Source organism: Brachypodium distachyon, chromosome 1 (assembly GCF_000005505.3).
Source record: "Brachypodium distachyon strain Bd21 chromosome 1, Brachypodium_distachyon_v3.0, whole genome shotgun sequence".
NCBI classification, from domain to species: domain Eukaryota; kingdom Viridiplantae; phylum Streptophyta; class Magnoliopsida; order Poales; family Poaceae; genus Brachypodium; species Brachypodium distachyon.
In genome coordinates, this window is record NC_016131.3 from 22,653,056 (window position 1) to 22,665,657 (window position 12,602).

General features: G+C 45.5%; 1 protein-coding gene and 1 long non-coding RNA gene across 6 annotated transcripts; one reads left to right on the top strand and one right to left on the bottom strand.

Annotated features, from left to right (window-relative positions):
* Positions 1-1,353: 1,353 nt before the first annotated feature.
* LOC104584701 lies at positions 1,354-8,550 on the bottom strand. 5 transcript variants are annotated; one of them, XR_002962512.1, is made up of 5 exons: positions 8,420-8,550; positions 7,610-7,916; positions 7,258-7,479; positions 2,508-2,871; positions 1,354-1,707 (listed from the first exon to the last, which is right to left on the bottom strand). XR_002962512.1 is itself a non-coding variant. In XM_024457903.1 (4 exons), the coding sequence occupies exons 1-4, from the start codon at positions 8,429-8,431 to the stop codon at positions 1,679-1,681; spliced, it is 570 nt and encodes a 189-aa protein (XP_024313671.1). In that variant the 5' UTR covers positions 8,432-8,550; the 3' UTR covers positions 1,354-1,678. The 5 variants fall into 5 exon arrangements, 1 of the variants encoding a protein (XP_024313671.1); XR_002962511.1 differs by lacking the exon at positions 2,508-2,871 and adding an exon at positions 5,285-7,057; XR_002962513.1 differs by lacking the exon at positions 8,420-8,550 and adding an exon at positions 5,285-7,057 and having other exon boundaries at positions 7,610-7,752.
* LOC112270141 lies at positions 8,267-8,859 on the top strand. The gene is made up of 2 exons (XR_002962514.1): positions 8,267-8,405; positions 8,484-8,859. It is a non-coding gene; the product is annotated as an uncharacterized LOC112270141 (long non-coding RNA).
* The last annotated feature ends 3,743 nt before the right edge of the window (positions 8,860-12,602 follow it).

The following is a 12,602-nucleotide window of genomic DNA, read 5'->3' on the forward strand; positions in this document are numbered from 1 at the left end:
GGTCAGATTTGGAATTAGTTTCGGAGAGATTATTTCGGGCTCAACTTTCATAAAAAGGTCAGTTTTGTCATTTTGGCCAATCAAAACGGGCATTTTGACTTTAGCTTTTGGTTACTGCATGTTCAAAATCGCAGTAATTGTTTACAGTTGTATGAGAAGGAGCTGCTGACAGATACATCCTATCTCCATATATATACGGGTTTGTGTGCTCTTACCGTCAATTAATTCACTTGATTTATCTTTAGGGAAATTATTTTTGTTTATGTCAAAGATATGTGCTTCGCCTTTGTAGTATGTGCTTATCTCAAGTATGCTATTACTTGTTGCAGGAACATGAATTGGAAGCAGATCAGCTAGGTGTTGTTTCTGTAAGAAAATACTTTCTTCTTTATGTATCCTGCCTGATTATTCTTTCTTGAATTGACTTAGCATGGTAGCATATAATGTGCCACTTCTATGATTTTGTAGCTGTGTGGCTCAAAATCTTGCCGTTGACTAGCTTGGGCGATATTTAATAACTTTGGTCATCTTGCGGTTGTCATACTTATTCAATTTGCATTTGCATGCAATGATCATCTAAGGCAAAGGATAGGCGAATTTCTTGCGCCAATGGCCCCTTGCCAACGTTTTTGACAAAATTGGCTCTCTCCGGAACGAATTGACAAAACTAGCCAGACGGAAGGCACAAAAAGTGCCACATGACACCTTCTGCCATCTCAGTTGAAAATCCAACTTTCCTACAATGCCATGGGCGGAATGCCCTTAAATCCAATGGCATTGGAGGAAATCTTATGAATGGGCACTTTTGGCTATGCTACGACATGTGAATTTTTATTCCATCTTTGGGAGCTACGACAGGTGGAAGTGCCCATTCATAGGCTTTTCTGAAATACCATTGGATTTAAGAACATTCCGCCAATGGCATTGAAGGAAAGTTGTGCTGTTCATCTGAGATGGCGAAAGGTGTGACGTGTCACCTTTTGGGCCTTCCGTCCGGCTAGTTTTGGCATTAATAGTTTTTAGAGGGAGTCAGTTTTGTCAAAAGCATTGGCCAGGGGGTCACTGCTGCAAAAAATTCAGGACAGGCGACTGGAACACCTACTATGCTGCCAAGTGCCAATGCCATCTTGAACACTGCACAAAACTAGGCAGCAGCACATCCAAGTGATCCAACATGCCGCGTCCCCTTCTCTCAACTACACACTTGCCCTTGTACCTACCATCCAGTGTGTGAATTACCAGCAGCGCCGGAAATGGAATACATCAGGGTTTCAGATTCAGCTACTTAGAGGTGAATAGACCTGAGAGTGAGGTGAAACTACAACACACAAGGTAACAAACTAATGATGCATATAGCATGGAAATTCTGACTTTTCAATAATTATCACTAGTAAGCAGGGAGACTCGGTGACATCATCAGCGAAACATGCAAAGCTCGTTTTGCACTACGGAGAAAAAACGAACTGCACAAGTCTTACTGGGTAGTGGAGACATGCAATGACCAACACAAGACTATGCATTGGAAGTTACATTCATCTACTATGATTGCAAACTACATCGTAGCAAACAGGCTGCAGGAATGTGTGGCTCTGGCGACATACTCTTCATGATCATAGCACCCCGCTTGATTCAGCATTGTTTTGACAGTATGAAGACCCGGTGATGCCCAATACGAGTCTCATGGATGCGACCAAGATGGCGAAGGACCTGGAAAACAGTATAAGATGAATAAACAGAAAGAAACTGCCTTCAGTTACAAATAGAAACAAACATATAACAACTAATTGGTTTTGTTTCCAACAGATACTTTTGCAGTTGTAACATATCCATGGAAAGTGCAGTGAATTTTGTTTGAAGCCACTAGGAAAGTATATGAATGACATGTTTCATTTTCTTTCTTTATCTTGTTCAACAGTCTGCTAGTACTAATCTTGTCATAATTAAGTTGTGGTATCTAGAAGAATCTAGTTGGCTGTTAGTAGATGGAGCTAGCTTAGTCTAGAAGTATCCAGGGTATGTAGGAGCCTTACTAGAAATAAGAGTAGTAGTGTTCAAGTCAGTTTTGAATAGGTCAAGGAGCAGGTTGTAGTAGTTTCTACAAGTTACTGTTCTGTGAACAGTAACCGACCTAGAAAGCCTATATAAGGATGTATCCCCCTTTAAGAAAGCGAAGCTTGTGGTGCATTGAGAAGAATATATGTAGCTTCATATATTGTGTGTTTGTGTGTGAGACATTAACATACCAAAGAGAAAGAGAGAGGAAGGTGAGTGTGAAGCTCATCTTTTAGAAGAAGCTGAGTCTCCCCCTAGCTAGCCACACAGTCAACACTACTCAACTCATCGATCCTGCTGGTTATTTTTCAATTATTTGTTTATGGACACAAATAATTAGAAGGAAAGTGCAGTATCAAGACAATCTATTGTTTTTGTCACCTTCTGTGATTATAAAGAATAGAATAAACTATAGCATTGCAGGCCAAGCGGTTAATAAAGCTGCAAATACTCACGGTAAGGATAGCTTTGCCTGTGTGATGAAGTTTTAGCCCAGGCCCCTTTATATCAGCTTCCAGAAAGAAATGTTACCATCCGGACGGTTGCGGTTCTCCAGCGAATGATACAGCTTGAAGTCACCAAGGAAGAGCCAATCCTCCTCGTCACCAATATCTAGAGAGCACAGCCAGTCCAAGAAATCCGATCTAGCTTCAACCGAGCAAGGACCATAAACATTGACGATATGAAAGCAGTCGGCCGACAGGTGAGACTTGAGCATCACATGGAGGGCAAAGGGGAGCGAATCAGTGACAGTTCCACTAAAAAGAGCGCCATCCTAGACAGTGATCAAGCGCCCAGAGTTGCCCACAGTCTCGGAAGCTGGCACAAAAGCAAAGTGATCAAGCCTGCGAGGGGCGAACTTCTTAACAAAAGCTAAATCAAAGTCAACCCTTTTGGTTTCCCGAAGGCAGACAATAGAGCAGTCTCCTTCCAAAATACGAGCACAAATCGCATCATGTTTACCAGACGCGTTAATGCCACGAGCGTTCCAACACAGGACATTCCACGACCTAGAAGAAGAGGTTGTACTATTCATTACAACGAAAAGAACAACGAAGCAGCCACGACCAATGCACAACCTTGATCGGAATAAACAGTAGTTTCAACACAAAAACAGCGCAGCAAGAGCAAGCGATCAGACAAATAAAGCGCGCCAAAAGCCTCCTCCAAGTGGTTAAGGGTCCCCAGCTCCCTCTAAGCATCAGGTGTGATAACATCGGGCACGTCAAGGTTGTTCAGCTTGTCGGCCTCCAGCTCTGAAGGGGCGAAACCATAGGACATCCCAGTTGACTGCAGAACCTGCATGGGAATAGGCCCCGGCACCGGGACCTCATCAGTAGGCTGAAGATGCTGCTGCAGATCAGCCGGAAGGGCTTGGTTGATGGAGCAACGAGAAGCACTGCTAGACGCTGAACGAGAGCTGGATTTGGAGCCTCGAGGCTGCTGACTAGTGGAGCCACAATGCATGGCAGCAAAGTCCTTCTTGAAGCCTTGGTGAAGAGCACTGAGTCCCTTTCAAAAACCGGCCCATGGCGCAGGCGAGCAGGGCCAAAATGGGCCGGCCCAGAGGACACTGGCGAATTGAGGCCCAAAGCTTGAAAAACCAAGTGGCGGGAATGAACAACACCACTAGTGGCAGAAGAGCAACGCCCTTTGTTTCTTCTCTTGTAAACCTTCCCAAAGCTTCTCGCACTTCTTGGTCTGAGGGCAGAGCTGGTATGGGACGAGGCCGGAGCCAGATCACTAATCAGAAGAGTATCCAGCTTGCGAATGGGGGAGAAAGCAGAATGAGAGTCCTCTTTGGCGCCGGATTCAGAGGCCTCCTTGTTAACCAGATCAGCCAGGTACTGAATAAGCCATTTCTTCTTAGCAGAGGTGGGAGCAATATCCTGAAGCGCATTCAACTGATTCTGACTAAGTAGTTGGGAAGAAAGGTCAGCAACAGGCTCAGCAGAATTGATCATCACCGGCAAACCAGATTCAGGCAGGGGAACCACAGGGGCAGAAGTCTGAGGTGTCAGCCCGGGGATGTGGAACATGGGAGATGGCCAAATCGCTGAAGAGCTAGCAGGCACTGTGAAAGGATCCTTGACAGGGCTGTTGGGCAAGGTAGAAATTGCAGGCGCATGTCGGCCGCCCAAGTCAATCACAGGAGCAGGCGCAGAACACTTGCTGGTGCCAGGAAGAATAACAGAACGACAAGGACCATCCGCAGCCTTCTTTCCTTTGGGATCAGATGGATCAAAACCCTCTGCCTTCAGATCAAGAGCATGCTCGTGTTGGTCCAGGAGAACAATCTGAAGGTCACGATCAAAAGCAGAAGCAATCCCCAAATCTTGCGCAAATAGCTGAAGCTCGGGATCCACAGCATGACTCTGAACAAGAACTGTCGAAGGATCCCGCAGCGGGCTTCTGATGGTGAGGCCAGGGAGAGCACGACGACCAGGGGCAGAGTGATCAGGACCCAAACGCAGCACAATAGCCTCATCACTGCTGGAATTCAGGCTGTCAGAAGCAATCGGAGCATGATCAAGCAGCAGACCAAGAGGACGCTGGGGAGCACGATGGTCTCTGGGTTCAGCCGGGAAGTTAGGCATCGGCACATCCTGCTCATCCTGTGGCAAACCATTGGCCGCCGGCTTGGCATCCGCAGCATCCTCATTGTGCCCCCAAAGTTCCCAGCCATCTTCAGGTTCAGGTGGCGGCAACAGAGCATGGCGGTTTCTGGTGGCCTCCGGGAAATCCTCTTCCAATGGCAGAACTCCATCCAGGTCTCTATCCAACAGCATAGTGAGCTTAGTCCAGGAATGCCCCACTCCACCATAGTGGCAGATGTGCTCAAGAATGGTGCTGCCCGGACTTTCAAATGCTCCTTAACCAAACACCTAATCAGGATATAAGCCTCCTTCATGTGGGGATTAACCCAATTGAGGGGAAAACCAAAACGAAGCATAGCCTGACGGAAGAGACGCTCATTACAGTAATCAATCGGCCATCCCAAGAACATGACATAGAAAACCCTTAGACCTTCAGTACGTCTAGCATTACGACCTTCAGACTGACGAGTGAAGTACAGAACACGATCTCCAGCAAGATGAAAAAAGCCTGACCTAGAAACCACCTGATCCCGAACAAGAACATCCGCGAAGCGAACCACTCCCGCACAGAAAGGATGAATGATAGACCACTCGACGACGAGGTTGTGCAGAGGGTTGGAGACAACATTGAGTACCTCATTGAGCGTGTTCTGGCGGGTGACGAGCGGGGCGAGGTCGGGGTCTGGCGGGTCGACGACGGCAATCGCATACTCGTCGTTGTGACGGTGCGGCGGCTCGCCGACATAGAGGGACTCCTCCGGGTTCTGGTCTTCCCCACCATCCAGCCAATGCAGCCCCTCCGGCACCCAGGCGCCCGGGTTGAACTCAAAGTTTGCCATGGAGAGGCAGGGCGACGGCGAGGAGGCGACGAGGGTTTTGGTGGTTTTGGGGAAGTTGGGAGGGGGCGCCCTGAGCAGAGGGGAAGTAGTATAACTGGCTGGCTTGACGAAGGGAGACGGAGAGTCTTGTGGATGGTCGTGGGGGTCGAGGGAGACGGGACGTTGCAGAGGGCAGAGCGCGTAACCCCAAGGCCAACGAAAAGGAGAGAGACCGGGTTGCCGACCCAGCCACCTCAGGGGCCACTAACAGCAGGTCCCAGCCAGCGCTTGGGAGAGCACAGGGGACACGCGTTGCCGAGTGCCGAAAGGCCAAGCAGGCCGCTCACTAACGCGGAGGCGGTGCCCTCTGTCGCATTTGCACCCACGGTGCTAGCCACAAGTTTGTCTTTTTCTCCCATTCTTTCTCTCTCTCTCACTTTAAATTAGAGGGGTTCAACAGTCTGACCACTGACAACCTTTGCTCTTCTCTTTTTCTTTCTCTCTCCCACTTTTAAGTATATTATGGTACATGACATATTTTTGAAGTATATATTTAATTAGTACATTATGATATATGTATTGTACCTTAACAGTTTTTAAATATCTCATGTACATGAATTTATGATACGGGTACATCGTATGGTACATCACATTTACCTTAACAATTTGTGAGTACCTCGTGCACATGACGAGTACATGAAGGTATATGATGAGTACGTGAAGGTACCTCATCAACGATAAATTACATCATGTACCGGGACAAAATTAGAACACAAACATTCATAAATAACTAGTACCTCGTGATGTACCATGGGTACATCATGGTACTCAAATATCAGATCACGAACATTTAAATAGGAAATCACAAAGATTCAAAAATCACACGGTACATGATGGTACTCCAAAATCACATGATACATGATGGTACTCCAAAATCACAACACAAAATCATGGTACACGATGGATCCAAAATAAAAAATCACATGGTACACCAAAACTCACAGCACAAAATCACTGGACGGGAGCTCTCCGCGGAGAAGCCCAGGACAGAGCTCTCCATGGCGGCGAGGGAGGGGGCGGAGGAGCCTGGGACGACATGGGCGCAGTTGAGCGAGCGCCCGACATGGGCGTGGCCTTCCCCTGAGGGCGGAGGCCGAAGTCGCGGGCCAGGAGGCCCTGGAAGTCATCCATGGCCGCCGTGACGGCAGGCGGATCGCTGGTTCTGGGGCGCGAGCACCCAGGCGCGGCGCTTCTGTTGCCCGCTGGTTGTTCGCCAAGGGGAAAACACTAGCGCCTAGGGTGTGGGCAGAGCGAAGAGGGAGGGCAGGTGGGAAGGTGGATGCGGCAGCGGGTTGTTCACCGGAGACGGAGATGTCGCCGGCGACGGGAGAAGGGAATGATACAAATGGAGAGAGAGAGAGAGAGAGGCAGCGTGGGGATTGGATCTAAATGGGCAAACGTAATTAACAGAGGGGTACAGAGATTAGGAAAAAGTAGATGGACAGATGTGTGGCCAACACCGTGGGTGCAGATGCCACTATGTGCACCGGGAGGTTTGGCAGCCGCTCACTGTAAGTGTATTGGCAGGAACTGTATAGTTTAAATTGTATGCAGACATTAAAATTGTAGCCACATGCTAAACTGTGAATGAGGCAACTGGTATGCATATACTAATATACAGGTTACTGCCCTTAATCAAATAAGACTCCTTTGAGGAGACTGGAAACAATTAACTAAGTATATGGAGAAACTCAAAAGTATTTAAGACAAATAAATTGTTCAGAAATTACCCGGTACCCGCAGAACAAACAACTTTCCTGAGTCCCACCAGCTGCCACCCGAGAACCACAAGCTTCTGGAGCCCCATGAGAGCCACGAGTTCCCTGTTGGTTGTGAGGGGACGTCGTCCGCGCACTGAGGCGCCATGGAGGACACATTCACTACCACAGACAGGAATATCCCTGATCTGCAGGCTTGTGGCAGTGGAGGTCTGCCGTCCTGTATAGCTCGACCTGTCATGAATGCATGAATATATATACGCAACATGCATCATTAATTAAGTGGCTTGCAGAAGAACAAATGGATTTAGCTGATTAATTAACTAGGAGCGAGGTTTGCCAAGTTAAGCCAGAAAAACCTTACCTTTCTTCTGTAGGTCTCCGCCGCCGGGCCGTTTTGGCCACCATTCCGTCCTTGGCTCAAGGTGACTGATCTCTCCCTTCTTCCTCCATGCCATTTTGGCCTCCACCGCGTCCTTGGCTCCAGGTGACTCTCCCTTCTTTTTTCGTGCCATTTTGGCCTCCATGGTGTCATTGGCTCTAGGTGACTGATCTCCCTTCTTCCTTCGTGCCATTTTGGCCCCCTTCTTCCTCCGTGCCATTTTGGCCTCCACGGCGTCCTTGGCGCCAGGTGACTCTCCCTTTTTCTTCCTATCCTCGTTACCACGCTTCTTCAGAAATTAAAATTGTAAGTGCACAGGCACTTTCACAGACATTAAAATTGTATCAGACACTTGCTTGCTTTCAGTGACCTTCATTATGTTATAATCACTGTAAATGTATTAGCAGGAACTGTGTTGTTTCAGTTGTATGCAGACATTAAAATGTAGCCACGTGCTAAAGCGTGAATGAGGCAACGGGTATGTGTATATTGATATACAGGTTACTACCCTTAATCAAATAAGACTCCTTAACTCTTGAGGAGACTGGACACAATTAACTAATGATACGGAGACAAATAACATATGCTTAATTACATATATAGGCGAGGAAACTCCAACAGCTAAAGCAGTTTTAAACAGAGCAGAGCAGAATTATTTTCTTTCAGTCCAAAATTTGACATGGATGAACGATTTTGTTTTAGATGGGTATTTGATATTGCTCTCCGCAAATAACAATGCCGGTCTCGGTCCAGCATTTGATTCGAGCTGACTAATCCGGTAATATTTAGTACCATGCGTGTCATGTTGCTGGATGTGCCGTCGCTGAAGAAGCGAGATGTTGCTGTTGCCGCGCAGACAGACCAGCAGGTTGAGGTGCTGGCCGCCTGAGGAGCGTGAGGCCGCCGGCGGGGTTGCTGCACCCAGGGCTTCTGAAGGATCGCGTGACCGAGGCAGCAGGTGAAGTTGCCGCCCAGCGGAGCGCCAGGCCGGCAACATATCGAAGCATCGCCACCACAGATCCGAGCCGAAAGAGCTGCTCTTCTCCTCGGACGCGGAACCCTACTATTAACCTGCAGTGGCATAGGGTGTATTTGGTTCACAAGGTTAGCATTTGTTGGGTCACCCCTGCAGCTCGAACTATTAGCAATTATTGGGTCTTGTTATTGCCATCCATCTATAACTGTAAATATTCAGAAATATGAAATATAAGCAAATGATGCTTACACCAAAAGCATTGTTCAAAAATTACCCACAAAATCAACAAAACTCAGGGATGCTCACACCAAATAAATTGTTCAGAAATTACTCACAAAACCAACAAATCTCAATCCCTGGCTTGGATTTCCGCCAAATCAGCAGCCCGGTTAATTTATGCTCAAAATAAAGGTAGGGGAAAGAGAGAAACACCTCTTGGTGCGGTGGTTGAGTTGTGGATGCATGACTTCACATCAGGGTTCAAATCCTGATGCTCACAATACACTTTAGAGGTTTACCCTACAATCTTTCATAAAAAAAAACGGTAGGGGACAGGAGGAGGGGGAGGGATGCTGCTGTACAGAGGGAATTGGAGGAGCAGTAGCTATTGTACAAGATGGGCTGCTGATGTACATATCGGGGTTGGAGGACGACGAGCAGCACCTGTCGTACATAGGACTGCAATGATCCTATTCTATTCATATGATCTGGGAGCTATAAATTGCATCTACCTACGAAAGAATAACCATGATCCACAACAAACATCACATAATAACTTCTGCGTTATGTGAAACATCACTGACAAGTCAATACATATCCAATAAGAAAAATATCAAATGAGCTCATGATATATATCATTCAGTGAGGCAATGCATATCAAACTATTAAATCCAACAAGTTCATCTTGTAGATCACCGACAACATGTAGAACTTCTAATTTTCTTTTTCGAAAAGGGGAATGCCCCGGTCTCTGCATCAATTGATGCACACAGCCAAATTTATTACAAAGTTTACAGTCACAGTACAGTTCAAGCATCACACAAAGTGGAAGTAAAAATCAGCCAACGGAAAAGTTGATACAAAAAATGCCTATGCATCATATAGCAAGAATTCTACTAGTGGACCACCATTCACCCCGGCTAAAAATATCCCGAGTAACCGTCTCCAGACGGTTGCACCCAATATCCAAAGGCTCCCATTGGTCCACAGGGAGAAGACAAGACCACAAACGGATCCAGTGAGTGGCCCTAAAGATAACCTGCAAAATATTAGCAGCTCTAGTCTTGTTAAAACAATATCATGTTGGCAATTCCAAATAGCCCAACAAAAAGCAGAAACTCCCACCCGAATTTGAGCTTTTAGTTTTTTATCAACCCTGTTCAACCAATTCCCAAACATATTTGTGACATTGGTTGGAGGCGGCAAATTAAATTAAAAGATACATGGACAATACGCCATACAAGACGAGCATATGGACATGATATAAACAAGTGTTGGATAGTCTCTTCTAATCCACAAAAGTAGCATTGTTTACACCCAAACCAATTACGCTTAGCTAGGTTGTAGCAGCAGTTTCCTATTAAGAAACCACATAAATATATTTATTTTCAGAGAAATTTTAATCTTTCACAAATATTTGCGAGGAAACACAATGTGACCATCCATTAAATCTCTATTCATGGATTTAACCGAGAAAACTCCTGTATTAATTAGTTTCCAGGTAAAAAAATCTGGATCAGCAGATAGGCGAACCATCATTAAACGGTGGACTAAATGTAACCACGACATCCATTTATCCAAAACAGTTTTTCGTTGTACAATATTAAATAATGATGGATATTGTTGGGCAAGAGGCCTGCCACCAAGACAAGTATCTTCCCAAAACCGAGTGCTTAATCCATCTCCTACTACAAAGGAACCTTGACTAAAAAAAGAAGCCTTAACTCGCATAAGTCCATTCCAGAACGGGGAATCGGCGGCCCTAGCCTGAACTTGAGAAAGAGTTTTAGAATGGAGGTATTTATTATGTAACAACTCATGCCACATACCCTCCTCGTTAAGAAGTTTAAACAACCATTTGCTGAGTAAACAAACATTCTTAATATCTAAAAGCTCAATGCCCAAACCTCATTGTTCTTTAGGACGAGAAATAATATTCCACTTTGTTAGACGATATTTACGCTTATGCTCGTCGCTTTGCCAGAAAAAACGTGATCTATAAAAATCAAGCCGCTGCCGTACCCCTTTAGGTATTTCAAGGAAGGACAGCATAAACATTGGCATACTTGTTAGAACAGAGTTAATAAGCACAAGGCGGTCTCCATGAGAGAGTAACTTGCCTTGTCAACATCCCAATTTTTTTTCAAAGCGATCCTCAACAGCCTTCCATTATTTGTTAAGAAGTTTTCTATGATGAATCGGAATACCCAAGTATTTAAAAGGCAGGGATCCAGACTCACAACCAAAAAGACGCTTATACTGAAGTTCCTCGTCTTTAGCTTTTCCAAAACAAAAAATCACACTCTTATGGAAATTAATTTTGAGTCCCGATAATTGTTCAAAGATACAAAGAATTAGTTTTATATTAACGGCTTTCTCTAAGTCGTGCTCCATGAAAATAATTGTATCATCGGCATATTGGAGGATGGACACTCCTCCTTCTACCAAATGAGGAATGAGTCCCCCAACTTGCCCATCCTCTTTGGCCCTCACTACGAGGATTGCAAGCATGTTAGTAATGATATTGAAAAGAATAGGGGACAAAGGATCACCCTGTCTCAATCATTTCCTGGTCTGGAAATAATGACCGATGTCGTCATTAACCTTAATCCCAACACTTCCTCCTTGCACACATTGAGCAATCCACTCACACCATTTTGGAGCGAAACCTTTCATGCGCAAAGCTTGTTGCAAGTAGGACCATTTCACTTGATCATATGCCTTTTCAAAATCAAAATTAGTGCCAATTAACCTATTTGTAAGGTTGTGGACTATGGTGTTAACAAAGCTACTTGCTGGTCAACATGCATATGTATCGTGTCGTCAAGCGATTGACAGTCCCTCAAAAGTTTAAAAAATCGGAAGAAAGGTGCCACACAAGTTGTATATTTTATTATCTAGATACTCAATTCGGCACATACTTGATGGTTTCTCTCTTTTCTCCCTTTTCTAGTTCTAGACTCAGCAATGAAGGTCATCATGCAGACCAGCATATATGCCACGAGTGCATAAATTAACATCTTTGTATTGCTGTCCATATACAATGCAACATTGAAAAAAAAATACTAACTTGTAAGTAGATAGAAAAGATGGTGCCATGTTTAACCTAAAATAATTCACACAGTAGCTATTCATAAACTGGACACTAGAAAAAAAGCATTCATGAATATTCTTTTCTTTTAGTAATCATGAATATTCTTATGCTACACATACAGTAAGTGGGACGGGCCTGCCCGTGCATCCCGTGTCCCGTCCCGTGAACAAAACCCATTTAGTTGGTAAGTGGGCTGTCCGTATATCCCGCACACACTAACTGGGACAGCCCGTTTAATCCCACGGGATCCCACATGTCCCAGCGGGCGGCAGCGCAACACCGTCAACTCCGAGAGGCCTGGAGAGAAATGCCGGCCGGCCCCTGCTCCTGCCCCGCTCTTCTCCCTCAGGAGGTAATACTGGACTGGGAGGTAATCCAGAATACTCAATTATCGACTCATTCCTAATTATTTCTGGACAGAGGCAAGTGTCAAGCTACATCAACGAAGTACATAAATAAATACACTTTTGCAATTTTACCTCTTAGAGTTTTTTGTACCCATTTCGTAAGGACAACTGTGAAAACTCAAATCTGGTACCCCCGGAGCGCAATTTCCGGCCGGAGGGAGTATTAAAATGTGGTGCTGGCTCCGTCCGCCCCGAGAGCAGTTTTTTTTTTTTGCAACGAGATAGTAACTACTCCCTCCGTCTCTAAATATTTGTCGTGGTTTTAGTGCAAATTTGGAC

Bases quoted from the DNA above. Each gene is read 5' to 3' on its own strand.
- LOC104584701 (XM_024457903.1), bottom strand. The intron at 7,480-7,609 runs GTAAGGTTTTTC...CATTCATGACAG, and splicing joins CGGAGACCTACAGAAGAAAG to GTCGAGCTATACAGGACGGC. The intron at 1,708-7,257 runs GTAATTTCTGAA...ACTGTTTTCCAG, and splicing joins GTTTGTTCTGCGGGTACCGG to GTCCTTCGCCATCTTGGTCG.